The sequence below is a fragment of the Mollisia scopiformis genome, assembly GCF_001500285.1.
Source record: "Mollisia scopiformis unplaced genomic scaffold LY89scaffold_18, whole genome shotgun sequence".
In the NCBI taxonomy this organism is placed as follows: domain Eukaryota; kingdom Fungi; phylum Ascomycota; class Leotiomycetes; order Helotiales; family Mollisiaceae; genus Mollisia; species Mollisia scopiformis.
This window is the reverse complement of record NW_017263598.1, coordinates 1,167,264-1,194,772: the sequence shown is the minus strand read 5'-3', so window position 1 is coordinate 1,194,772 and position 27,509 is coordinate 1,167,264. Positions and strand designations below refer to the sequence as shown.

General features: G+C 46.9%; 7 protein-coding genes across 7 annotated transcripts; 4 read left to right on the top strand and 3 right to left on the bottom strand.

Moving 5' to 3' along the window:
• Positions 1–553: 553 nt before the first annotated feature.
• Positions 554–1,383, top strand: LY89DRAFT_651175 (kinase-like protein; the record flags this gene model as incomplete). The annotated part of the gene is made up of 1 exon (XM_018212140.1): positions 554–1,383. The coding sequence occupies exon 1, from the start codon at positions 577–579 to the stop codon at positions 1,381–1,383; it is 807 nt and encodes a 268-aa protein (XP_018068452.1). The 5' UTR covers positions 554–576.
• A 10,934-nt stretch (positions 1,384–12,317) lies between these two features.
• LY89DRAFT_590976 (uncharacterized protein) lies at positions 12,318–12,981 on the top strand (the record flags this gene model as incomplete). Its single annotated transcript, XM_018209630.1, has 2 exons — positions 12,318–12,501; positions 12,560–12,981. 2 exons carry the CDS (start codon positions 12,318–12,320, stop codon positions 12,979–12,981), a joined length of 606 nt encoding a protein of 201 aa, XP_018068451.1.
• Positions 12,982–14,195: 1,214 nt separating this feature from the next.
• On the top strand, positions 14,196–16,095 carry LY89DRAFT_699081 (TauD-domain-containing protein; the record flags this gene model as incomplete). Its single annotated transcript, XM_018217030.1, has 6 exons — positions 14,196–14,279; positions 14,314–14,664; positions 14,721–14,840; positions 15,442–15,534; positions 15,601–15,837; positions 15,901–16,095. The coding sequence occupies 6 exons, from the start codon at positions 14,196–14,198 to the stop codon at positions 16,093–16,095; spliced, it is 1,080 nt and encodes a 359-aa protein (XP_018068450.1).
• Positions 16,096–16,861: 766 nt separating this feature from the next.
• LY89DRAFT_590396 (MFS general substrate transporter) lies at positions 16,862–18,587 on the top strand (the record flags this gene model as incomplete). Its single annotated transcript, XM_018209592.1, has 3 exons — positions 16,862–17,081; positions 17,140–17,216; positions 17,265–18,587. 3 exons carry the CDS (start codon positions 16,862–16,864, stop codon positions 18,585–18,587), a joined length of 1,620 nt encoding a protein of 539 aa, XP_018068449.1.
• A 225-nt stretch (positions 18,588–18,812) lies between these two features.
• LY89DRAFT_721205 (uncharacterized protein) lies at positions 18,813–19,742 on the bottom strand (the record flags this gene model as incomplete). Its single annotated transcript, XM_018218623.1, has 2 exons — positions 18,813–19,621; positions 19,665–19,742. The coding sequence occupies 2 exons, from the start codon at positions 19,740–19,742 to the stop codon at positions 18,980–18,982; spliced, it is 720 nt and encodes a 239-aa protein (XP_018068448.1). The 3' UTR covers positions 18,813–18,979.
• Positions 19,743–20,065: 323 nt separating this feature from the next.
• Positions 20,066–23,205, bottom strand: LY89DRAFT_784879 (uncharacterized protein). The gene is made up of 8 exons (XM_018222829.1): positions 22,777–23,205; positions 22,634–22,721; positions 22,450–22,577; positions 22,303–22,396; positions 21,845–22,249; positions 21,610–21,789; positions 21,157–21,556; positions 20,066–21,090 (listed from the first exon to the last, which is right to left on the bottom strand). The coding sequence occupies exons 1-8, from the start codon at positions 23,103–23,105 to the stop codon at positions 20,222–20,224; spliced, it is 2,493 nt and encodes an 830-aa protein (XP_018068447.1). The 5' UTR covers positions 23,106–23,205; the 3' UTR covers positions 20,066–20,221.
• Positions 23,206–24,421: 1,216 nt separating this feature from the next.
• On the bottom strand, positions 24,422–27,246 carry LY89DRAFT_699078 (putative transporter; the record flags this gene model as incomplete). Its single annotated transcript, XM_018217029.1, has 9 exons — positions 24,422–24,622; positions 24,673–24,856; positions 24,909–25,187; positions 25,240–25,327; positions 25,381–25,806; positions 25,857–26,066; positions 26,120–26,163; positions 26,212–26,303; positions 27,202–27,246. The coding sequence occupies 9 exons, from the start codon at positions 27,244–27,246 to the stop codon at positions 24,422–24,424; spliced, it is 1,569 nt and encodes a 522-aa protein (XP_018068446.1).
• Positions 27,247–27,509: the final 263 nt, after the last annotated feature.

Here is a 27,509-nt window from a genome sequence, read left to right as displayed (position 1 = left end):
AAGCATCCGCAACCCATTGAACTTGCTCCATTGTTCCAACGGTAATTCTTCATCAAAAGAATCCTTCTCCCCACTATGCGCTGGCATATTTAACAAATCACGATAGCTTTATCGATTCCTTATGCAATGTAACGCGCGCGGAGAGACACATGCTGATTGATAAGGTTTTGATGACAGGAAGAAAGCATTTGACAGAGTGCCGGCTTGCAGTTTTCTCAAGCATATCCGTACCATCTGCATGGTATGTTTGGATTTTGAAGGCTCCACTGTACGACCACTTGGCTAGAAAGAAAGCAATATTAACTGTTCTAGTTGATACGCACAAGAGCGAAGTCATAGGGAAAGCCATCTTTGTTCGAAGCGGCTCCAGACAAGGGACACGAATGTGAAATGTTCGCTTGTGGCCGTGTGGCGCGCTAGAAGTGAAATCTCCGGCCGACTTCATGGATGAAATTTGTGCCCTATGCCGGATAATGATACCGAAATGCGCTGCACGTGATCGCACTCTTAAACACCTCGTGATTAATTACCTTACGACACCAACAATAGCACCCACCTTGTCTATGCCTCCTAAACATGGCTGATGTCTCACAATCAGAATTCGAGGGTTTAACTTCGCGGAAGCTTCAAATTGCAGAGGATGTCCAATATTATCTGGACAAGCACAATTTCATTGGAGTTGGCGTTTTCACCCATGTTCACCATGTTGATGGAGGAAGAGTTCGCAAAGTTCCTGCTCCAGATTCCGATGATCTGGACCTCGCTATGAAATCAATTCAAAGAGAAGGCAAAATTTATCTCTACCTTGGCGATCATCCAAGAGTTATCAAGTGCCTTGCGAAAGGGGATTTCTTTGTAGATCTTGAGTACGCACTACATAGAGACATCGAAAGCTGTTTAAGGAGCCACCACGATACATCCGACGAATGCCGTATTCGATTAGCACAAGGGGTTATAGAAGCAGTCGTGTTCATTCATAGCAAAAGCATAATCCATTCCGACCTTGCCGCCCGCCAATTTCTCCTCGACAGCGAGCTTCATGTGAAAATCAGCGATTTTGGATTCTCTAGCTTCAGCGACGGCGATGTCCTCGGGTTCGAGAACTCATCACATCAACTACCTCGCGAGCTTGACAGCGATAAGCCAAGCACAGTTCAATCTGATTTGTTTGCACTTGGTTCGACACTCTACGAGATCATGACCGGGGGGCGACCATATGAAGGCATACCGGACGATACTATTACTGAGCTTTACATCAGAGGAAGTTTTCCTGATGTGACGAGCATATTGTGCGGGGATGTCATTACAAGCTGCTGGCAAGGGTGCTTCAGGAATGCAGAAGAAGTTCTAGAACGATTTTTGCATTATATAATGGAAATGTAACCACTACACGCCTCAAGCCATTGTTCTTCTGATCTTTGCTCCTCCATTTCAAACTACTTGTGATAAAACTAGATGATAGTGAGTTTAACAAATCAAGACGTTCACCAAAGATTTCCTACATAGGTGCGATGTGCTTCGCATCTCCCTTTCACCCTATTGGACGCCCCAGTCCTAAGTTCGTAGTTCGGGCATTCTCGAATATCGCCATTAGAGGGTTTCTGGGGACACTCAGGCCCTGGTGTGTAGCTGTCTTTATTGCACTGAGGATTTTGACAGCCACCGCTGTATATTGTCGTTGTCTTATATTCAATGCACATGTTTGCGATACGTTGTACAAGTAGCTACGAGAAGAGAAGCCAGGCATAAGCAGAGATTTCGTAGCGGACTGAACAATGAATAATATTGCTAACATACATACCTATGAAGAAGCTTTTGAAACGAATTACTTGCTAGCAACGAGCTTCTACTAGTTCGTGAATAGTATGCGATGAAGTTAATCAGAGAGGTTACGAATCGTGAGATGAACCTGATTCATATAATTTGGCGCAAGACGTACCCGGAACCAGCCTACAAGCGGACGCCCCCATACATGTTAAGTTCCTCGGTGCACGAGGCTTTGATCTTGATGCTCGCATCATTGGGCGAAGAAGTGCAGGCGAATAGGTCGTGTGTTGTAGAGAGCGCAGAGGCGTGTTCACTGGCTTAGACTGACGTGTTCGGGGCGGAAAGTGGGGCTAGAAAGTCAAAAGGGCCGGGTGATAGGGAAAGGCGGCAGCATGAAAAGCGGGTGTGGGTGTTGCGTGATTCAAGGCATGGTATATTTTCATTCACCTGCAAGAGTCAGGCTCGCTTACCCTTCCTCCCCATGGTCGATGCATATGCACACTTCGTTTCCACACTAGGCTCGCTTTTCTAGTCTTCTCGCGGATGAGACTCATCGCCTCGACTTCCATAGCAACTTTCTCATCGGCATATTCACTACAAACATTCCCAACGTGAGGGAAGCGGACCAGCCAGGCGGTGCCGTCGCTGAAGGACACCTTCTGACCAACATTGTAAGCGTCTGTATTTAATAGTGGAGTTGGTCGGGGTGGAAGGTCGATATTCACTTAGAGAGAAAGTTTGTACGCGTTTGGTTTACCTTTTCGACCCAAAGTGTCGACTCCCACCTTATAGATAAGTTCGATTTGCTGGTTAACGTCTATGTAGTCGGAGCAAGCTTTGATTGTCGAGAGTTTGAGTACGGAAAATAATTTGGTTGAAAGAAGAAGTGAGGAATCACTCGAGTTCGGCGAAGGCTGGCGCCCCATTTATTGGCGCTTCGGCATGTGCATAGGCCTTGCCCGCCCCCATAGATTTATTCTCAAGATTACAGGTTCGCTGTACGTCAGGTTGACTGTCCACTGATGAGCAACTCTGAAACTCTATTAAGGATATTCGAAGTCAGGCAAAGCTGGGTTAAGTCCGCCGCTTACGCAAAACGGCTTGAGGGACGGATATGTGCTCGGGCTACAAAGAGAAAAAAAAAATTAACCTGGAAATAGAAGTTGTAGTACATTTTAGTAAACTATATTATTTATTATTTTTGGATATAAAAATGAACGTTCTTGATTCATAAAATTACATACACTCTCCCTTTTTTTCTCACTCCCCCGCAGTGACATCATCCAGCTTGTTTACATTTCATCTTTCGCCATATATACTTTCCAACCCAAAGGTCACTACCACCAAAGATGTTGAGGCAGTCACCATGTAATGAATTGACACCTCATCTGATATTATCAGCACAGCAGTCTCTAGCGCAAAGGAATACCCGCACCTTACCTCTCTTGTGCACGTGACGAGCGACTAAGTTCTTCGCAAAAGGTCTCTGAAGTCAGCAAAGCAGGTTGTGCTATTGCGTGAAAATTTGGCAATCAGAGTCCAAGACAGAGGACGTCCTGTCAGTAAAATGTGCAATGTACTGGTAAGACCGCCCAACTGACTCGGCTATGACAAGAGGGCTTGGATGGTGGGTCTTACCTTGAAAACGTCTACAAGGACAGAGTCTCAGGACGATCGACCAGGGTGATAAACTTTCAAGGATATCTGGGACACAGGTTTTCCGGTCAGCACGGTGTACAATGTGCTAGTGAGACCGCCCACTGTCTGGGCCATGACAGAAAGGCATGGATGGTAGATCTCACCTGCACAGCTCTTGATGTCCGTCAAGACGGCACAACGCTATGGGGCTTCGGGCACCATCGACATAATCTAGAACACGGATGTTCTGTCAGCACGATGTGCAATGTGCTGGTAAGATCGGGCTCCCACATTGTGGGCCGAGACAAAGTGGAGCCATGGATAGTGATCTTACCTGAATAGCCCTCAAAGCTGGCAAACCCGTACTCCGCTGATGCCTAAGCTAACATGAAGACTATCCAAGATTACACATCCGGTCAGCAAGGTGTGCAATTTGCTGGTAAGATCGGGCTCTCGTATTGCTGGCCAGCAATGAGGCCATGGATGGTGATCTTACCCCAAGGAATGTCAATAAGGGTGCCGTATTTCTTGAAAGGAAACCGAATCTGGCTCCTAAGACTCGGATACCCAGTCAGCACAATGTGCAAGGTGCTGGTAAGACCGGGCCGACGATCATGGGCCAAGTGATGTCGGCCGTGGATTGTGGTCTTACCTGAAGATAATGACAACGACAGCAATATAGTACTGCCGATGATTGACAATGGACACGGTCTAGACACGAATGTCCTGTCAGCAACTTGCGTAATGTTGCTGGTAAGACCGGGCTTGCCATCGGTGGCCAGACGATGCAAGCCATGGATAGTGGTCTTACCTTGATGAAAGTTCACAAAGATGCAGATAACAGTCGACTATTGCGAAAATCTAGGACAACACCAACACGTCCTGTCAGCAATCTTGGATAATTTTGCTGGTAAGACCGGGCTTGTCATCACTGGCCAGGTGATGCAAGCCATGGATAGTGGTCTTACCTTGATAGAAGTTCACAAAGCTGCGACTATCGCGAGAGTCTAGGACAACACAAAAATGTCCTATCAGCAATCTGGTGTAATTATGCTTGTAAGACCGCCCCATCATCGAGCCAAAAAGAGGGGCATGGATAGTGAGTCTTACCTGAAGAAATGGAAGATGGCGAGATGACATTGGCGACAAGGATATATAGGAAGAGGCTAGGACACAAGATGACCTGTCAGCAACGCTGTGCAATGCTGCTGGTAGGACCGCCCGATATCCTTGGCGAAGGGACAAAGGGCATGGATGGTAGGTCCTACCTGGTATTTGATCGACTTCATTCCTCACAGACTTCGATATGGAATCAAAAGTTCTTCAATATACAGAAGAAGGCTGCAGATTTCGAGACCTCAATGTCCTGCAAAAGTTGGAAGATTTCGGGCACTCGCCCCGCAGCTTAAGTGTACGGACAATCAGACAGCAGGTGAAGCTGCGCCTTGTAGCATATGGAGTTCTGCCATCCTACTGTCAGCACGCTGTGCGATGTGCTGGTAAGACCGCCACATGATCTGGCGAGGGCTCATGGGGCTTGAATGGTAGGTCTTACCAAGTAGCATCTTGCCCAATAAATAGGTAACTTCTGACATTTCCACTCAACTTTACATTGCAAAGCAAGGTCAATCTGCCATCCGATCAGCGCGGTGTGGGATGCGCTGGTGAGATCGCCCGACAAAACTGGCTAGGAATCATGGGGCTTGGATGGTGGATCTCACCTAGGCTATCTCGAACTGAGTCTAAGAGCTAGCATCTACTGTCAACATCGACGTGCAATGGTGCTGGTAAGAGTGGCCAATTCTCACCTGTTTAAAGCTGTCATGCAAAATATCACATGAGAACTATGGTGTTGAAAGAAGCGCAAGGGTAATTCTGCGGCTGGCACGTACTCTCAGCAAGATTCGCTGCACCATTGCAGGTAAGATGGGCCAATTCTTACCTTGGAACCGCATCTTCAAAGGGACCAACGAACAAGAAGTTTTCAAACACTCAGCTGTGGTAGGAAAGAGGACCAGGAACCTGCAACATTTGGCCAGACGTAATCTCAGCAACTATGCATGGCAGGATTACTGGTAAGACGGGCCGGGTCTTACCTTGAATTGTACATATCATGAAGAAAGTCATGGAGCTATGCCCAACAGCTACTCTCAGCAAAGGTGAACAACACAAATGCTGGTAAGACTGGCCAGTTCTTACTTTTGTGGTTGATAATAGTGAAAGCAATAGCAAACTCGCGGCAAAACGCTCAATGACAGTATATCGTAAAACAGAAGTGCGGCCGCAATTACTCTCAGCAAAGATTGCACAACTACAACGATGCTGGTGAGAAGGGCCAACTCTCACCTTTAGAGTGGAAAGTAAGGATAGTGATGCATGTGACACACATTGGAAGGGTTGCGCCCTATAGCTAGGACTTCCTCTCGGCAAAAGGGTATAAGGATAGTAATGGTGGTGAGGGGGGTCAGTTCTCACCTAATCAAAAGCAGGGGCCTACGGCCGCGACTTCCTATCAGCAACGATGTGCGATGGTGCTGGTAAGACTATTGAGGTCTTACCTGGATGTCCTGGAAGTCAACTAACATCCACGGCCGACCTTTCAGCAAAAGCGCCCAAGAACATATTGCTGGTGAGAGTGGCCAAGTCTCACCTGATGCTTTCAAACCTATGGCCAAGATTTCCTCTCAGCAAAAGTGCACAACGACAGTAGTGCTGGTGAGACGGCCAGTTCTCACCTAATAATAGATAAGAACCTGCAGCCAGGACGTCCTCTTAGCAAAAATGTGCAAGGACAAAAGTGCTAGTGAGAAGGGCCAGTTCTCACCTGATAGGAGGCATGGTCTTGCGGCCGGGACGACCTGTAAGCAACGGTGTACATTGGTGCTGGCAAGAGTGGCGAAGTCCTACCTAGGAACATCTACATCCACGGCCGTCCTCTCAGCATAATGTGTAAAGTGCTGGTAGGAGGGCCAATCCTACCTTGAAAGAATCTAAAATCCACAGCCGTCTTCTCAGCATAATGTGCAAAGTGCTGGTAGGAGTGCCAATCCTACCTGAAAGAATAACGAAACTTGTTGTCAAGTTGCATGTGCAATGGTATCCAGAAAGTGATGTGAAACCGAAGTCAGCATACTTCTTCAATGCAGCGGAATACTGGGGAGACTTACCCGAGGGTATAGAGATTTTACTCCCGGAGAGAAGTGTTTGAAAAAGTCAGCATGATCGTTGAAATGAAGGGACAGTAGCAGAGACATACCAGATATTTGCCAAATGCCAACCGGGCGTTCTGGCACTAGCTTCGCTCTTCCACTTAGAAGGAAGTACTGACACCCATCGCCGACGTGGAGGCTCCAGAACAAGATGTGCGGACTCTCGTGGGTGCAATGAGATCCCCGGCTTCAGCCCAGCCTGAAGGCGAACCTAGAGAGAGAGGGTGCACTATTTTCTTTTGGCTCAGACACTGGTTCTCTTGACAACGGACAAGTCCGACGGTTTTTACAGAAAGAAGATATCAGCAGGCTGCGGCGTGGTCAACGCGAGCTTCAATGCCTGCTCAACGCATAATTGCGACGAGTTTTGCGGTATAGGCAATAGAGAAGTCAAATCAGCGAAGCCTCTGTCCTCTATCTTTTCGGTTCAAGTTTCATCTTCCGAAGAAGGCATGCACTACAAGATACAATCAGCAAACGAAGTAAGGAAAGAGGCAAGGACTACTCACGTGCAAGCCCGAAGGCTGCGCTGAACAAGACAAACCAATCGCAAAAGGAGAGGCCTTGTGATCTTGTTCTCCTCGTGCAGGGGTGCGACGCCCGGCGCCGAGTGACCATCACCTACTAGACTTGCTAGAGGTGGATACAGAGCTGCAATTTGTGAAGAGCGGGCACAATTTTACTGGGGCTCAGACACTCTTCCAACGGCAAGCCGACGATTTATTACAGAAGAGCCGGCGGCTAACGAGGAACACTCTCCCCTCTAACAAAGACATGCAGTTGTATACAATGTGCTAAAAAGCATTGCGGCGACTGCAAAAATGTCAGAACGTTGAAAAAGTGGGAGAAGGGAGCATTTTGAATTCTGGTGGCAGAACTGCACCACTGCTTCGATCTTCGATCGCGAACCTTGCTAGAACAACCAAAAGGGAGCGAAGAAGAAAAGTAAGAACATTCTAAAACAATGAATTAAAAATACAAGAAGCTCTGCAAGGATGGGAAAGAAGAGACGAGAGCAGTAGAAGACAACATTGCACGCTTGCATTGGTCAAGACAGCAGTGATTATGATTGAAGGAAAGTTTTGAGAATGGGATTAGATAACAGAAACAACAATCGAAACAATGATCAAGTCTTTGTGTGCGATGGGGGATGAGGGATGTGTGAAAGAATAATGCCATTGTTGGAAGACAAAAGTGGGGACATATGCTTGTGCCGTGCGCTAAGCTAAGCGAATGCGAAAAGGGGGAAGGTGCGATTGGGATTAACCTTTACCAAACATCAACAGCTTCAGAAGTAGAAAGAACACTGTGGTCATCAAGTAAGACCTTTATGTAAGCCACATAATAGAGTTTCAACGATGATTTCATCGTCTTCATGACTCAGTCATTGCACCTTGGCAGAAGAGGTTACATCACGGCAGTGCTCGCTCACTGTGCGAAGTGCTTCGCACAGAAGGCATTTCGCAAAAAGTGTTCGCACAAAGGAAGAAAAAGCTGTAACAGAAGAAAAAATCTGGGGTTTTCTAAGGGCTGGGGAGTTCTACGAATTCACAATGAACAACTACTCATATTGTTCTGATGAATCGAACGCGAGGGGGTCGCTAACTTCAAGTTGATCACACTGTTATCCGACAAGAAGACTTCTACGACGACGAGGTCGAAAGCAGATACAGCGACGACGAGAGCATGGACGACGACAATATTGTTTACAAGACATGCGGGAGGAGGTTACTTACTTGTGCTGTCGTTATGCTGTTGCGGTGTTGTCGATGTGGCGGTGGTGTAATATGGCGATGGGTATTGGTGAAACGTGCTGCTGGGTGCAAATGCGCTTTTTGGTGAGGAAAAAAATATGTAGGAGGGATGGAGGAATGAGAGGGAAAGTGGGAGGAATGGGGGGTTTATATACACCACTTGAACAGCTGGCTGCTCACATGTCCGAATTAAAGGACAAGTATTCATTTGTAGTGTGCGTGCAGACTGTGACTCAAAGATGGTAGGGCATATTGTCAGTGAGGTGGTTGAACTCTATTCAGGTCACAAGAGATGAAAGCCGGGTCCAAGAAAATGAAATTGTGGAACAGCATTGCGACATAGAGATACCAATAGCAACGGATCTTGAGATCGGCAGTGCGAGATAATACTTTGCAAGTCTAGGAGTTTTGAAGCACTTTTGGCAAGTTTGAAACATGTCGTACTATCCTGAAGTGATGTTCTGCTGCATATGAAGGAACCCGAGTAAAGACGAATGCATAGAAAAGGGCTCAATGCTTAAGCGAGAACATGTGAAGAAAATAGGAGAAGGAATTTATAGTTTGAAAGTTCTTCGCAATGGAGCTTTCATCAAATTACGTTCTCATAAAGCATGGTCAATTGCTGCTTCCTCGACTGTTATCTGTAGTGGGACCTCTTCAGCGAGCATCAAGCAGATCTGTCTTTCCCAAGAGATCTTAGAGCAGAAGTGAGACGAGACTATGATAGCACTGAAATCATCCAGATGAGATGGAATTTACGTTATGTAAGTAAAAAAAGATAGAAGGCAGTGGAGTTGGTCTGCGATGTCGGTGCGGGCACACACATGCTTGAATCGACAATTGAAGCTGAAATTGACCCGCTCGGGATATGCGACAGACGATGAATGATTCTCCGGAAGTAGTAGATATCAAGGTATTCCTCTTTTATGAACGCGAAGTTCCTACCCAATCTGCTCGCATAATGCAGCAATATTGAACATTGTCAACGGATACCTTGAATGATGAAAGCGATTATCCAATTTAATCTCTGACCTCAAGACATGGGAATTGCAACCATCAGGAACACGTTACAAGGTGTCATTGATTCCATGTTCGTATTCATGTGTCATGAAGATTTTGGAGTGCTGTGCCCTAGTCGAGAAATATACTTTCCCCTAACTCAGCCGAGCACAAACCACAACTTCGTGATGACAACAAAACACAACCAAAATCCTACTATTAGGCAGAGTGGAGAGAGGGAATAAGAGGAATTAACGAATTTAACACAAGTTCAAGAAACTTTGTAATTTCTTGTCAATCAAAGGCCAGAAGTGTTCTGTGTTGAGCAGATGATCAGAATATGCTTTTTCACAACGTCAACATATCAGACCACATTTCGCACTTGCATACTTTGGTCGCGATTGGTGCATTAAAAGCTGGAACATGGAATAGAAAAGAACACGTAGGAAGTAACGCCTTACACTATCATGGCTTGTGAGTCAATAAAATTTACAAAATGAGCATCTGATCGAAATATACTTTCCCTAACAACATACTAAGAGAATACAAAGACAACTATGCAGTACTAACGTTTCCCGCACGTCATGATAATACTCGAAGAGACCACATTCTCCCTTGTTCTATTCAATCTCATCTCTGGTTCAAGAATATGTGACAATTAAGAAGTGGTGACCACTGGACCTTCATAGCAGATGACTCGACTGTATTCAAGACCATCGGAAGTCAACTGGACCTATACGTCATGATATTTATGTAAGAGCCACAGATGGTATAGAGCATCTATCTTCTAAAAGAAACATTTGCTGAAAGCACAAGTGTTCCAACTGTAGAGGCTGGAGGGGGAGGAGAAACGGAATTGAGGTGGCATGACATTGAGCATGATTATCAAATATCTAATGATAAAGGAATACAGTAGGAGACATTGGAGGAAGCACCTCGAAGTACTGCAAGTGACGAGTTCGGCTCTCATTGGGAAAGAAAGAGTTGCAGCTGTGCTTTCACTTCGATATCATCGACTTGAGAGCTACTCACGTGACTATGCTTGCCAATTTCTCCAAGCCCTCTTCACTTGATGGTGTCAAAGACAGAGGTTCGGAAAGTCTCAAAACTATGAATGAAACAATATTAAGGTTACCTTCAAATAGGCCGCAAGTAGCAGACCTCTGTCCTGCGTTCTTTGCTATTGTCTCACCTAGGAGCTGAGAGAAGCAAGGGCAGCGCGTCGAGTTTCAAAGCTTATATTGAACAGATAGTCAGTACTCGAGACTTTCGAGGTAAAGGTCGTGGGCTTACTGTGTCTTTGGACCTGAAGAGAAGACAACGGATCCGGCACGGGCTGGGATGGGTAGCTCTCGTCACATGACTAGGAGTGCCTTCACCGAGCTGAGATACAGGCGAGAAACGACCGCTGGGCATTGAAAGATCCAAGATTTATCGATAAAGCTTCAAATGGATAGCAAGAAGTTGTGAAGAATGGAAAGTGGAGAAATTTGTGATACACCAGCCCGCGTGCAAAAATGGAGGTTCTTGCTGAAACATTGGAGGACAAAAGCAAAACCAAGCGAGAGATATCGAAGGATCACGACAGAAAACGTTGAGCAGAGAAATTTATGCCTGAAATACGACGTCTCTGTTTGGAAAGTACCATTTTCCTGTAATAAATTCACTTCCAGTCCATATCAAAACATCACGTGAATTGGATATGCCGATGAGTCCTCAATATTCCTACGACACCTGCTACTCAATTAGTATCAAGTTAATCGATGTTCCATAGATCAGATGCCTCATAAGCCCAGAATCTTACGCATAAAACATCATCCTAGCAGTAGAGGAAGTCTCGCTGTCTCCGAATCCTGCTTTCTCCTCTGCCAAGACATGTAATTAAATTCTGTTCCTCTTGATCTTCACCTTCATGTTCGGTGTTGTACTTCGGATATTTACCAACGTTATTATTTTGAGGCTGAAAATGATGGTTCATGCAAACATTTTTAGAACAATCCTTCGAAATGCAAGAGGATCAGATCCCCTGCGTTAGAGCCTCGGTACGGCTCGGCCCCTGATTCTCAATACACCGCCTCACTTTCTGCCATCATCACCATAAACAGCAAGTGGGGCATCTCTTTAACCCCTTTCCCCAACATCAAGCTTCAGACGAAACATGAAGATACTCGTATAATTCGGATGTACCAGAACAGTTACGATTTGTTCTGTGTCTCTTTCAGAAGACTATCGAACGACTTGGCACGATGTATACGTCCAATTAAGCTTCAAGCCTCATCCGTGCGAATACGCCGTCTTACCTCTGGAAAGAACGAAGGATCAATAGCATAATTTATATCACTCTCACTTACAGCACCAACCCAGTCAACTCTACCAATTCAGCTGCTGCCTCAAACGCAGATACGGATCAATCCAATCTGGCTCGGCTTCGATGGATAGCTCCGTCCGGGGAAATTTCCGTGCCACCTATGGTTCTGGATACTGTGCCATCCTCCGGCATTCAAAATATGCTCCGTTCCCGATCCTTGCCATGAAGTTTGGATAGCATCAATCTGACATAATCAATATCTCTCATCCCAAGATCCCTTGTTCTCTTCTCGACGAATCAAACTCAGAAGCGAGAATTTCCATGAGCTAGTTTACGAATCCGAGCTTCAAAATGAAACGCCAGAAACCTTGGGGTCTGGGATGTGTGCAATTTATGCGTACGGGATCTGGATCGGAGAACAACAAATTGGCGAACAAGTTGGTTCGCACCTTTCATACGACCGATGATCCGGCTCAATGCGGTCTGTGACTTCAATCGCGAATTGTATAAGTATTCCGCCTTGCCCTCGAGATTTTCGTTCATCATCACAACATCATCAACTACAGCATCAACAATCTACATACATCCAAACCAATACCCACTTCCACACTTTCCCAGTAACTACCATCAAAAACCATCAAAATGCCTTTCATCACTCTCATCAACCCTCAAGTGCCAGCTGGCAAGGAGACCGAGTTCCTGGCCGCAATTGAGAAGGCCATTCCTGAGATGAAAGCACAACCCGGTGTTCTCGGAATCTCTGCCGGTCCCATCGTCGCCATCGACGGCAAGGCAATCAGCGAACTGAAGTACATCGAGACCGTTGGTAAGAACTTGCCCCTCCAGACTCTGGTCCAGTATTCAGCTAACATCTGCATCCACAGCGTTCGCAACCAGAGAAGACGAGCAAGCTTTCGCCAACAGCGAATGGATCCAGAACAAGCGCAAGGAGATGGAAGCCCGAGGAGTCGAGCCTCCCCGCCACGCCCTCTTCGCCTGCTCCGAGTTCCCCGCCGAGAAGGCCACCCACCCTTTCGTTCGCTTCTCCCGCATCACAGTCTCTGACGAGAGCAAGATCGACGACGTCAGGGCCGCATGGAAGGAGTTGATGGGTGCCATTGGCAAGGATGTCTGGGGAGCCAAGAGCGTCGAGGGCGAGGAGATTGTCGGTCTCGGTGTCTGCGGATTCGACAGTTTGGAGGAGGCTGAGGCGGCTTTCTCTAAGCCTGAGGCGAAGGCTGCTTTGGACAAGTACCATGCTTTGGGACAGTGCAAGGATGTTGTTGTCAAGCTTACTGTCTACTAGATGGGTAGTCATCATCATGGAATCGATGGAACAGAACGAATTTCTTTGTCAGTCGTTATCTTGGAGATACAGCATTGTTTGCGGTAGTTTAGATTGTTAGGATACCGGTCTCGCGCTTTGCTTGCTGGTAAAATGGAAAGCCTATTTCCTCACTTCTTCCTTTTGCATCTTCTCCAATCAAGTTGAACCATTTTCCGAGGGCTTTGATAGATCCCATCAGAATAATTGAGGGTTGCTTGCTTCACGATATCATCGTTCAAGGAATGATGATCCGCTTCCAATCTCATTTCTCACATGTCCAGTATCAACGCTCCATGTTCCAGAGATCCATTCTAGTGTTGTTGATTCTCTATTCCCTATCTTGTGAATATCGTTCTATTAGCTCATCTCCCCCGTCTTTCTATATCTTTGTGCCGCAAAATGACAGCTAGTGTTCCATCTGCGGGACAGCGAATCGTGGATGCGACACCTTTCACCTGCAGAACTGGAAGTCATTCCTGCCGTCGGGTTCAAAGACTTTCACTTCTTGCTTAAAGCTATCACACTCGGCGCTGTAATTGATGTGATACTTCGCTTGCTTTACTTTCATAGTAAGGGAAAGTACTATCCTACGTTGAGTTCCCCATTTCAAATTCCACAATATGCAAAGATCAAATGCGTTTGTCATATGGGACACCTGCAAAGAATTTCTACCACTTACTATCAATGTTATCTCATACCCCGCTCTTTGTTGATACTTTGTTGAACATTTCCATCCCACGAAAGTTGCGTGATCGGCTGGAATTCTGTCGAGCTTACGCCAAATGCAGATCGGGCCAATCAAGTTGACAAGATAACCTGGAGCCAGCCCACCGTTGCCGATACCCGTTCTTAGCACCACGCTTCCTAGCACTCCTAATATCATTGCACGAATAGCGAAACGTGGGGTAGATGGTGACATGTGAAGGCTTGGTCCAGAACAATTTATTGGACAACTGTTACCTATCACAACCTCGCTGAGAGTCATTATAGTGCAGGTAAATACTCAATCATACGGGTTTGAGAATCGCCAGAAAACAAGTGGATTGCGACATCAATTGGTTTTAGAGATATATGAAGACACTTTTGCCAGTCACGAAGGATGGGCTAAGTCTGGATATTTATTTTCACATCAACATAGCATAGCCATTGTTCATCCCTCAACAACTTCACGGATTGTTCCGAAAGTCCCAATAATGACGCCTTCGCTTGCTAAAGACCCAGTATCAGATCCAGAAATTCGTGTCAAGCAGGCTTTTAACGAGAAGACACACCATGGGGTAAGCACCACAGCCACAACCTTTCTGAACGTAGCTAATTTACCAGTACAACTACGCAGCCTATCTCCCAGTCTACGACAACAACACTACATTCCCACCCACCGAACCCTTCGAGTTCGCGGACAAAGGTACATTAGCTGAAGCAACCAAGCCTCACCTCTTCAATACCAGTGACCCAAATGTCTCCATCACCAAACTTACTCCTGGAGTCGGCACTGAGATCAGAGAACTACAACTCAGCAAGCTAAGCGATGCGCAGAAGAACGAGCTGGCGTTATTGATTGCTGAACGAGGGGTTGTCGTTTTTCGTGGCCAGGACTTCAAAGACGTTGGCGCACAGAAGCAGAAAGAATTTGGAGAGTACTTTGGGAAGTTGCATGTCCACGTAAGATTTGTACATCTTGCCAATTCTTCAAGTAGCTGATGATGTTGGCACGACAGCCTGTTGGAGCACACGTCCAAGACCACATCGAACTCCACAACATCTACCTCGGGCCAGATAACCTCTACCGTGATTGTCATCTTTCGATCCTCCCAAGTTTTCACAATCCGAAAATTCGCGTGAAACGAGAGCAAAATAAATATTAAAAATTCTAAACTGAAAAATAAAAATAGACATCAAAAGCAAGACATCAAAAGCAAAACATCAACAACTCGCGCTCACCGTCGGAGATGATCGGGAGCTGCGAGCTGTTGGTGCCCAAGCGCAAAGCGTTGTTGATATATCAACCATACGGCCAGCCGAGTGGTTGATGGTAGAAGCTTTGCTTATTAGAATCTATATGTGTACTTAGCGAGTTGGTCAAAAAAAGAGAAGGCTACGCTAATATATGGATGCGATTGTGGTATCGATAAGAAGAAGGCTAAGAGTTAGTGGTTTGTTGATATATAGCATCATCGGTGACGACTATGCTCTTTATTAGCCGAAGGAGGCTGATGTTAGTTCAGGTATTGTGTTCCATTGACAAAAGGAAGATATCTCATTGAATTTTAAAATTGAAACTTCATGACAAGCAAACTCGAGAGCCTCTGAACCAACTATGTAAGGTCTAGGAGCACACGTGAGAGAAGTTAGCTCTCCTGCTCATTTGACAAGAAGAGCTTTTGAAAAAAGTTTTAGTGGCATGGCTTGAATCCCTTGCCTAACTGTATCAAAACCCAGCCCAAATCAACTCGTCTCACAACAACAGGCTACCACTCCGATGTGTCATACGAGCATCAACCGCCCGCCATCACCATTTTGACACTGCTCCAAGTCCCATCCACGGGTGGTGACACGGGTTGGGCTTCTTAAGTCGTGGCTTATGAACGTCTCTCCGAGCCGATCCAGAAATTGTTGGAGGGGCTAAGAGCTGAACACTCTGGACATCCTCAAGCGGAGGGGGCGAGGAGAGATGGAAAGTTCGTGAGGAGAGAACCGGTTATTTCGAAGCACCCGATTGTGAGGGTTCATCCCGTCACGGGCCAGAAAGCTTTGTTCATTAATCCGGGATTTACGAGGAGAATTGAGTGGTTGAAAGAAGAGGAGTCGGATGCGTTGTTAAAGTTGCTGTTTAAGGTAACCCTGTTTCCTGGTCTCTATTGGTAAGATGAGGGAAAATGCTGACGAGGATCTGAATAGCACATCTCTCATGGACAGGTCCGTGTGAAGTGGGAAGATGGTACCGTTGCACTTTGGGACAATAGGGTTACGGCTCATACCGCTATCTCGGATTATGATGTTTCTAATCCGGAAGAGGGGTTGAGACATGGCTTCAGGATCACAACCCTGGGCGAGAGACCAGTTGGCGTGAACGGGTTGGAGACAGTTTGGTGAAGGGATGGAGGTTTAAAGAGATCTTCGGCACTTACATCATATGGAATTGTTCATCATCCTGAGTAGACTTGTGCTCTGACTCGTTTCCAACTGCAGCTTACTGCTACCCCTTTTCTTAGGCGATGCGAAATGAATAGCTTCCTTTTTCAGCACCACTCATGTGTCAACGTAGCATTCAATTATCCAACGATGAGTCATCCCCTTTATTTCTTATGCCAAAAAGATCATCTCCAGCGGACTTATGACAACGGAAACCATCGTAACTACATGAAATGCTTGATGCGCAATGATAACTTGTTGTGATATGCCTCCTAAGATGAAGCGAACCGGCCCCCAGAAATAACCGAGAGCGCTCTCGCTCCGAAACAATTGATGCCGCCTCCCCATTGGCTAGATGCCTAGGTGCCGGTTTGCCGTGCGCAGCGGATTTAAGTTCCTACACCCGATCTTCGAGACTAGCAAATCACTTTCTTTCAACATCTTTCATATATCTTGAGGCTGAAGACGATTTGCCTTCTTCTTTTGTATCATGCGTCTTTTGCTTTTCTGAAGATATCTGCGTCTCGTCTGAACTTGCCTTGCTGCAATATCTGCTATCTCGACTCGCAAGCGGCCCCCTTTTCCGATGGCGGGTACTACCGACAACAGCTCTGGTGCTATTGAGAAGGAGACTTCGATGCCATATCACGATGCATCTCGGGATTCGAAACGAGAAGCAACTTCTCCCCAAATAAAAGATGTGGACGACGAAAAGAATGAAATATCAATGAGCTCAAACGAGAAACAAACGAATCTTACCGAGCAGGAGAGTCAATCTATTCAAGCCCAACATGATCCTTCCAGAGAGCCTCCATCAGAGCAACCCATCCAAAGAGTGACGACCACTGGAGAAGACTATAGCATCTTGACAGTCACACAAAAGAAACTTATCATCATGGTGGCGTCTGTGGCTTCACTCTTTTCTCCCATGGCAACTGCTATCTATTGTCTGTATCAACCCCACTTTGACACCACTACGAGATATCATGATACTAACAAAGATAGATCCATCACTCGACACGATATCCAAGGATCTCAATGTTACGAATTCGAAGATCAACATCACTGTTACGATCTTCTTGGTACGTCTCTTTCTCCCTCGCCCTGAAGATAGCTGCTGACAGTTATAGGTCATCCAAGGAATAGCACCTTCATTCGTAGCAGACATTGCTGATCGCCAAGGTCGAAGACCAATGTACATCTACTGCTTCATCGTCTTCACAGCCGCCAACATCGGTCTAGCACTTCAAAACAACTACGTCGCGCTTCTCATCCTTCGTATGATCCAAGCAGCGGGCTCATCTGGGACCGTCGCTCTTGCAAACGGTGTCGTGGGTGACATTGTAACCTCCGCAGAAAGAGGAACTTATATCGCCTATGCTTCCCTCGGAGGAATCATGGGTCCGATGATTGCACCCATTCTCGGTGGCGTGATCGGAGAATACGCTGGCTGGCACTGGATATTCTGGTTCCTAATCATATTCTCCTGCGCTGTCTTCATACCCCTGATTCTATTCATGCCGGAAACCTGTCGAAACGTCGTTGACAACGGCTCCATCCCTCCACCCTTCTTCTCTCGCAACATCACCGATACGATCAGACATCGACATCGAAGAGAAAAAGGCCTAGAAATCAACGAAGAAAAGCAAGCCGAGTTCGCCAGCAAGTATAAATTCAGACTCCCAAACCCCATCTCAACACTCAGAGTCCTCCTAGACCCAGAAAGCGCCGTCCTCCTCATCGCCACCGGTCTCGGCCTCGGGTGCTTCTATGCGATCTCCACCGGCGCATCCGTCGCCTTCTCTCAGAACTACGGCTTCAGCCAAGTCAAGATCGGCCTGATGTTCATTCCCATCGGCGCCGGCTCCGTACTCTCGGCCTTCACTTCCGGGCGTCTCGTAGACTGGAACTACCGCCGCTGGTGCGCGAGACTGAACGTCCCTGTCATCAAAAATCGGCGACAGGACTTAACAAACTTCCCAATCGAGCGCGCGCGTCTCGAAGTCGCGTTTCCGGTGTTTTTCGTCGGAGGAGCATTCTTGGTTGCCTATGGATGGATTCTCACTGCGAAGGTGTCGGTAGCGGTGCCTGTGGTGTTTTTGTTCTTCACGGGGTATGCGCTTACGTCTTGTTTTCAGATCTTGAATGTGTTGATGGTGGATATCTATCCGGGGAAACCGTCGGTTGCTACAGCGGCGAATAATTTCGTGCGGTGCGAGATTGGGGCTGTTTTCTCGGCGGTGTTGCTCCCGTTGGTGGATAGGGTGGGGTGGGGATGGGCGTATACGATTCTGGCGCTCCTGTTTATTGGGTTTGCGCCGATGCTGTTGTTGATTATGAATAGGGGACCGAAGTGGAGGAAGGCGAGGAAGGAGAGGGAAGATAGGGCAAGGGCGCATAGGCAAGAAAAAAGGGAGTTGAAGATTGAGGCAGCGGCGAAGGGGAAGAGTTGAAGGAGTAAATTGGAATTAGGTAGAGATTGTGATTAGATTTGAGAATACTACGAGACGCAGGAAACAAACAAGTTATAATAAAAATATTAATTTCTCGGCTTATGGCTTACTTTTCAAATCTGGTTATGCCGAGTACTCACAAAATAGACTCATATTATCAACAAATCTACTTTTCATGAACCAAAGCGCCAACCCATCTATTGAACTTAACTCTATATTCTTATAGCCTAACTACTAAAATGAGCTCATTTTTCTAGTTGCCTCCCACTTATGCGCCCAACTCCACTTCTCTCATCACATTAGAGACTTCATCGAGGACATTGCCACACAAAACAACATCCCACCCACCAATTGGCCAGCCAGAAACTATTACCACTCTGCCCTCACCACACTTACTTCCTTCTTTCCATCTGCTCCACAACCATCCCCCTCTTCACCTCCCACTCATCCCAAACAACAGAAAGCACAACACTATGCCTCCCCACCCCCTCCTTCCCCCCCGTCCCATTCCTCCTCCCCAGCTCCTCCGCCTCCGCCCGCACCCTCCCCCCCTCAAGCACCCTCTCCCACCTCATAACCCCCTCAAACACAAACCCCATCCTCTCCGCCACCCTCCTCGACGCCTCACTCAACCAATGACACCTCCACACCACCCTCCTCAGCCCCAACCCTCCCTTGGCCGGCGGATCCAGCACATACAGCAACAGCAACCCGATCGCATGACTCGCCACATACGTCCTGTGAAACTGGGGGAAGATGACAATGGCCAGCTCCGTGCTGGCGTGCTTGCGACTCGTGGTTTCTAACGCGATGGTACCGGCGTATTCGTGCGTGTCTTGGGGTGAGGATGGCGTACATGCAGTCTGAGGGCTGGGCGCGACGGGGTCCGTAGTAGTAAGTTGTGAAATCTGAGGTGGTGTGGATGGTGGCTGGGAAGGACATGTATTTGAATTGGTTCGGGGTGCGTGTTTATGGCGTGCATCCAGGGCGCGGAGTGGATTTTCGGCTGTAGGGTGGGGTGTGTTAGATATTTTCTGGTGGAAATGGAGGTTGGTAGTAGAGGGGTGGGAGCGGTACGTCGAATATTTCTAGTGAGATGCGATCGTTTTCTAGGCGGCGCTGCTGGTAGTATAAATTATTCTCGGTGTCGAACATCGTTACGAGGATCGTAGAATTATCTTTTGTTCAGGTTCAATTTATTGCAGATGGATCAGATTCCTAACTTTTAAATTTGTTTTTATAGACGTAGGTACGTATTGATGGGAATTTATCTTGATGCCTACAGCAGCGCATTCATTGCGCACTCCGTGCTTGAAGACGGAACTCGGTCCTCACTCCGATTAGCTCACAGTGCTGTCAGACCAAGCACAAATTCGATCATTTACATTCTTGGAATAGGTCGATTCTTAATAGAGACCATGATTGGACATGAAAATAGTATAGCATGCAAGAATCAAATGAAAAGTTATGATAAAAATATTACTTTCTCGGCTGACTATTTTAACTCTACTTATACCGAAGGCCGTCAAAATATAAACTCACATTTTTAATCAACGACCGACTTTTTACTCGCACAATCAAATTCTCCATCAACCCAATCATCCACTCTTACAGTCCAGCCCTCTCCACTTACCTCACCACTCCTCATCTTCTTCCTCCGGCCCCATAACCCAGACTTGCCACTTCCCCTTCACACTCCCACTCCTCTTCAAACCTAGCCCCGCCGCTCTATCTCTCGCCATAAAGAACGTATCTCTCACCCGCTCCTTAATCTCCTCCCATTCAACCTCATTCCCGACCTCTTTCACCACAAAACTATCCCGGTACCCCCAATTATACTTAAAGATTAGATACTCTGTCTTTTCTCTATCCCTACCGCTGCGTTCACAGAAGAGCGTGAAGAAGTCGGTGATGGAAAGAGAACGGAAGTCGGATGCTGAAAGAGGGTTGTCATGGTCTGCAGACCGCTTTTGGTTCTCGAGGATGAAGGTTAGGCGTTGATGGGAGAGGGGCGCAGTAGCAGATGATGGTTCAGGGGTCTCCGTTTGACGCGGCGTGGAGAGTAGTGGTCGAGCGACTGATGAGGAAGTGGATGCGGGTTTAGAGTCCGTGGGTGAGGTGGCTGGGGTGAGAGTTTTTGTTGTTGAGTCTGGGATGCGGAATTGCTGGGGACGCTCTGGGAGAGACGGGTTTGGGATTGCAGCTTCTGGCATTGCATATGGTGCTGCTGGGGGTGGTCTGGGGTGGAGAGTTGCAACTGCGTTGGAAGTAGTGTTGGGGGGATTGTTTGGAGCAGGGTTTGCGGCAAGCTTAGGCGTTCCAAATGGCGGGGTTGCAATCTTCAGTGTTGCGTTCTGCGGCATTCCGTTTTGTGAAGCTACGTTCTGAGGACCTAAGCTTTGAAGCGTAGCAAGCTGAGGAGGCATGTTTTGAATTCCATTCGGAACTGAACTCAGAACCCTCCTCGAAACTGGTTCTAGGGGTCCTGGGCCGGGAGGTTCAGCTGGGTTGATTAGCGTGTGATGAAATCATAAGAGCTTCATTGGTATCATGAGCAGACGGTACATACCAAAGTTTCCAGTGGACTTGCTGCGAGTAAGTCGTGACGGACTGAGATTTAAAAGGTCATAGTTAGCATTCTCGGGCGTGTTATTGCTGCTAGCTGGCATTGATTCACGTGAACGCCGAGGAGGCTGCGGCTGCGTAGAAGCATTCACAGGACCAGGGCCTCGTTCAAGTGGTCTAGTACGAGGCATTGAAGAGGTGTGAAATTGAAGATCGGTTGGATGGACGTTGCTGGGCAGAACATTGACAGGGGTAAATGCTGGAGCTTTGGGTGCTGCAGTTGGAGGCGTGGGGGCCGTGGGCAGTGGAGCTCGAGCTGGCATTGGAGCTCGATCGAATTGTACGGGTTCGAACTGTACTGGTATGAACTGCGGAGCTGACTGAGTATTAAGAGGCATGGGGTTCTGGTTCGGCATAAGCTTGATGGCATAGATCTCCATGAGTACCTTGTGCTTACTTGGTTTATGGGGGACTGAGGAGTATTGCCATTCTCAACTACTCCCATTGGATTATGTGTAGTCGTTTTCTGCCATCCCGCTAGAATGCTACCCTCGATACTGTTCTTTGGTCGCTTTGCGCTTGGCTCTGGGTTTATGACGGGGTCCGAATCTGTAGGAGACGGTGAAATGTTGTGAAGCTGCTGATCATAAGTGTTCTCTTCATCAATAGGACGTTGCTCGTAGAACACATACCCTCTTTTTAGTTGGATTCTCTTCTTTAAATGTTGCCGTCGGTGCTTGGTTGAGCTCAATGACACCGTCAGTAAGGCCACCGTGAACCTTGAATGCCCACGAGTTTCTGTGAAATTTCCAAGCATTTTCGAATTGAGAGGATTTGACGAATCCATTTGGAGTCTCTATGAGGAACCCAGATCCTTTCTCGCCCCAAAGAGATGAGATGTCTTTGATGAGGTCTTTACATCTTTGGCGAATGACGACTGTTTGAGCAGAATCGACTTCAAGATTTAAGCGCTTCTGCAAAGCCAAGGCAAAACGCTTTACTTGAGAGCGATTCGATTTCGTGAAAGTGTACAGGTTCCGTTCGTGAAAATAGCGGAAAGCGAATGCTTGCTCACTATCGGGCCACGGCTGCTGTGTCTAGAAGGAGTGTTAGTTGTCAAAATTCTACAGAGCAATCTGGAGTTGCTCACATCAAACAGCCAGCTGTCTGGGGATACTGTCTGGTAAACTTCATTGACGGGGTAGGTGTATTCGAGATGCCTTTCGATGCTCCTCTTCGTTCCACTAACGCTGGTTAATATGACACATTAGTAGTGCATTGGCAAGGGCTGACTAACGTTGCCTCGACTCCATTCGAATTCTCTGGCCGTTTAGGCGGAAGGGGCTGTTTCGGCTGAACGTGTATTGTGGATTCATCCACCACCTCCACCTCTTCCATTTCGCTCTCGCTGAGCTCCTGATAAACCTGGAGTGAAGTCAGAGGGAAGATTCTAGTCCATGGTGATCTTGTAATGCCCTCACTTGTTTCTTCCTTCTCTTGAGATATTCATCGTTTCTTCGAAACATTGATTCTTGGGTACACATCAGCTTTCCAAGAATTTCTAAGATCCTAGAAAGAATTCAGCAAGATGCTCTCTTATACGTCATTCAAGTGCCGTGCATACTTCTCCTTGTCATCCGGTAATGTAAGCCGGGAGGCATCACGTGATTCATCCGTAGGGTCGAAGAGCTGCTCGTTTGCTGCCAAGAAGTCATTTGCGCAAGACTGGACCACGGCATCGTCGTATTGCAAAGGAAACAAATGTAGTCCACGGCCCTTGACAAAATTCTTTCGAAAGTCGATGGCCTTCTGGCTGAGTCCGAGGTAGGATCGCGAGCTCGAGCTCTTAGACGCATCTCCAAAGCCGAGCGATAAACAAATATCTGCGACCTTGCCATGACCCGGGTCTTGGAAGTATATCGCGCGTTCTTCTGGCGACATACCCGAAGCCATCGTGATGGGATCGAGAAGAATCCAACAATGACGGATGAGTGAGGAGGTGTAAGGAAAAGGAGACGGGAGGGCAGAAAGTTTTGTTAGGAAATTAAAAGCAATGTTGGGTTCGCGCGTTAGCTCGGCATTTACCACCCTACTAGCAACCCGTAACCCCTTAAAATAGATGATCAAACAACGCACGCCCATTCAATAATCAGCCACCCGAGGATGATCGGCCGCCCGGTAAAGGCGTTCTAGTTGTAGAGATATTATTCTCGAGAAATAGATCTCCTCCAAAGTCTCAAGTTGCGATTATTGACCTCCAGCTCTGAGTCGTGTTCCTACTTCACGTGATAGTTAAGAGGCTAGGTAGCAGCGGGTCATTTTTGGGTCATGGCCACCACCTTTTAGCCTAGTCTAATAAGATTACAAATATCTCAAAATACCTGAGTGCATTCCTCTCTACCATTGCGTGTTTCGATTAAGTCCAATATTACCCGGAAAAGCCAATCGTCGCGCCTCTAATCTAATCTCGCTAATCAATAACCTTTATAAACTCGAGCTTTCCACTTTCTTCCTTTCTCTTACACAGATCAACGCCGAAATGCGCATGTTCAAGATAAGGCCCCAGTACATTCGAATGTTCCCGTTTGCTGAGTCCAGATTTACTAGATGAGTTACCGCGGATCACCCTCCATCGATATCTCCTACACATCTTCATCGTCCGCAGAATTGGAAGTATCCTTCCAGAACTACGTCGAGACCTCCCGAGCATTTTCGCGATTCAAGAATAGTGTGGTGGGACAGCGCCGAAACACGACAGCATGCGGGAACGCCCAAAGCGATACCAATCCACCCGAACAGTGGGAGACGACTTAAAACGCCATTGGGAATCACTACGCCGTTATTGCGACTTATCTTACTTTGATTGGCAATACGCTGTTTTAGTTAACTCGCATAGATAACCATGCAGGCGGCCGACTCATGTGTGCGGCACAGTAAGATTACCTGCTTCTAGTCATTGCTCGCTATAACATACCTACCGGCAGCATGACCCTGGCGCACCAGCTGTCGTACGTGCGACCAACCGCGTTCTTTCAAATTCTGTAGTGGAACGTTCAAGAATGGAATCATTGCGACAGGATGCGATCGATAATTGAGCAGGACGCCCGAATCTGAAAATCGCAATCAAAACGTCACATGCTACAAGAATCAACAAGATGATAAGGTAATTATTTATGCTCCTCTCAACGCAGTATGTCGTAAGTCAAGTTCCTACAATATGATTACTTATCACGATCCTCGATATTTTCCTTCACTTAATCGTGCCAAATTTAATCCCTTTTCTGGCCCACAGTACTAGTGTTCTGTCCCCTATTGTCCAAATTCTCAACCTGCTCTACGATATCAGCCTTCTCCGTCACCAAGGCACGCACTTTCATCTCCTCCACGGCATCCTCGCCATCGAAAGTACGAGAGATCTCTTCGAGCGTTGCGCCTTTCGTCTCGATGAAGAAGAAATACACCGTGACCAGCTGCAGAATCTCTTAGTAATGGTACACATGGCTTTCACCACTAGACTGACCTGTAGAAGAAGCGTTCCTTCAAACAAAAAGTAGTATCTCCAACTTGCATGCTCGATACCAATTGGATTGACATATTGGTTAAAGAACAACATCACATTCGTCGCCAAAGATTGAATCATAAGACCATTCGCACGCAGTCTGTACGGTAGGATCTCGCAGGGATATGCGACGTTCAATGAGACCCTAAATTCACTCGTCAGCACTAGCTACATTTTCATCGGATGATACAACTCACCAGCATAGATTATAGAAGAAATTATGGAAGAAAATGATGGCAATAACGCCTTTTCCGGGTCCAGCAGCTCCAGTCCGATTCTGCACAGCAGTCAAAGCAATCCAAGTCGCGAACGTACAGCACATGCCCGAAGCGGAGGTGAGGAACAGCGGTCGACGACCAACCCGATCCACGAGGAGAGCGAAACAAATGGCTTCGATCCAGTTTGTTACGCCGATGATGCCGTTGAGCCGGTTTTGGAATTGTGGATTGGTGATACCGATGTCTGAGAGAATTTTGCTACCGGGTTGTCAGCTTTTCCCGGACGATTATTGACGGAGGGGCAGATTACCTCAAATAGTAGCCAGTGAGACTCGTTCCGGACATCTGGGAGAAGAATCCGCAGCAGAGACAAATGAAAAGACGCCTTCGATTTCCAGCTATCGCACAGCAAGTCAGAATTTCTCAGATCCCGGAGCTTCGCACTACTCACAAGTATTGATCAAGTCCATGTACCTGCCCTTAGAATTAATCTTCTCTTCTTTGAGAGCTTCCTTTATCTCAGCAAATTCAAACATAATAACCTCATCATGAATGTTGCCATTAGCATGATACTTGGCCATGACCCTCATCGCTTCTTCCTGTCGATCTTTCGAGATCAAATATCTCGGACTTTCCGGCAGGAACCAGAGGAAACAGAGTTGGAAAGCGCTTGGTGCGACTTGCAACAAGCTGGGCAGTCTCCACGACCAATTGCTGGAGATTTGCAACGTCCCGTAGGTTGTCCATGCTGCGATTGTTGAGCCGAAATAATAGAAGGTGTTGTAGGTTGCGGTGATCTTTCCTCGTTCGTTGGGGTGCGCTAGTTCTGTGATGAGCAGGGGACTGGCGATACCGTTAATTCCTGAGCCAAGTCCGACTGTAATATGAGTTAGTGATGGACGAATGTGTGACTTGAGAAAGCCTTACTGAAGAATCTTCCAGCGATGAACATTCCAGTGTCTGTTGCTCCAGATTGAAGGCCTGCTCCAAGAGCCACGATAAGACTTCCAATGAAAATACTGTACTTTCTGCCAATCCAGTCTGCCAAGTTCGGCGCAAGTGGTAGAGAGCAAACAGATCCTACAGATTGAATCGCGTTGAGAAGTCCTTGGCGAGATCCATTGGGGTTTTTGAAATCTGAGACCATCAATGACCACTGAGCGCCAAAGAATGGTACAAACAAAGCTCACAAGTTTTCCAATAAGTCAGGGCCTGCAGCCCATTCATCATCGATCTAGAAATGTCAGCAGAACTCCAGCGAAATCATCCAGGCATCACATACCCATCATACCCATTGGTAGCCGAACTCAAGATCGCAATGAAAATGAGGAAGTATAGCTTTCGCAACCCGGGGTCCTGGAACCACCATCTCCCCTTGTTATGTCGGAGTTCAGGTATATCAAGAGTGTCGAGTCGACCAGGATCAATAGGTGGAGCAGCCGTATCGGTAGCCATGTCTGTATTGTAGAAACGTCAAAGTGGAGAATGATGATAACAATCGAATGCAAGATCAATATGACAGGAATTTATCTGCTTTAGTATTTCCCCTGATTACATTATCTCCTCTCCTACGACGAAACGTTTTTCCGAGCATCAAATGCATTTAACCGGTTCTCACGTCCACATCATCATAGGATACCAAACTTCACGAGCCCAAGAACGATGTCAAGCTTTGAGGCGACGCTGATCTATTCCCAAGAAGTGCTGTCAAGCATGGGGCCTCCGCGTTCACCCCGCATTCCCGCCCGCGTCTGGAAGAACATTGGCGCGACAGCTCGGATTTGGAGCTATTGATTTAGCCTAAAAGTAATTGACAGCTCCTCTATTGGGTTTGAGCCCCTCTGGAGAAACGGAGTTCGGTCTGAATCTTTACGTGCATTATGGAAACACTTTTCGTTGGTCGAAAAGAGGAAGTGTGGTTCCGATCTGGTGGTTCAGCACCGTGCCAGCTTACCGATTGCCGCATCGTGTCTTTGTGACGCTTGAGTCCTAGATCATGCTTGCAAATAGTTGTTTGTGGCTGCACAAAAAATAAATAGAAAATACTGCACGTCATTTTTGTTCACAGAGTTGGAGAGAAATTGTTTCAAGGCGCCCGCTTCGCGCATTCGTCGTAGGAGAAATCATATCAAGAACTACACACCAAATAACTTACCAGTAGCTTCGAAACTGAATTGGTCTTCATTCAATATCCTAATCTAAAGATAGTGTCAAGTCAACGTCGAGGTTGTCGAGTGTAGCAGCATCAAGTACTAAGCGAACGTCCTCGAACCCGACGCCACGGATATCCCTGACCCTGAAAGTACTCCGTGCCCATGTCTTTAGGTCAGATCGAAGAAACTTTATCATCCTAACATATGACGAATTGGGCCCGACACGAAATTACCCCTAGAATAGGTAACTCTGTGGGTCTGGGGAATGCGGGGATGCCGTGGATAAAGTCATAGCTTACTTAGGCCAAATGTACCCGAGACCCTGCTAAGTTGTCACCAAAGCGTGGCCGAGCAAGCTTTCAATTAATTTTAACGTAATATATATATTTATTTCGAAATTCGGATTATATTATACGAATAAAAATAT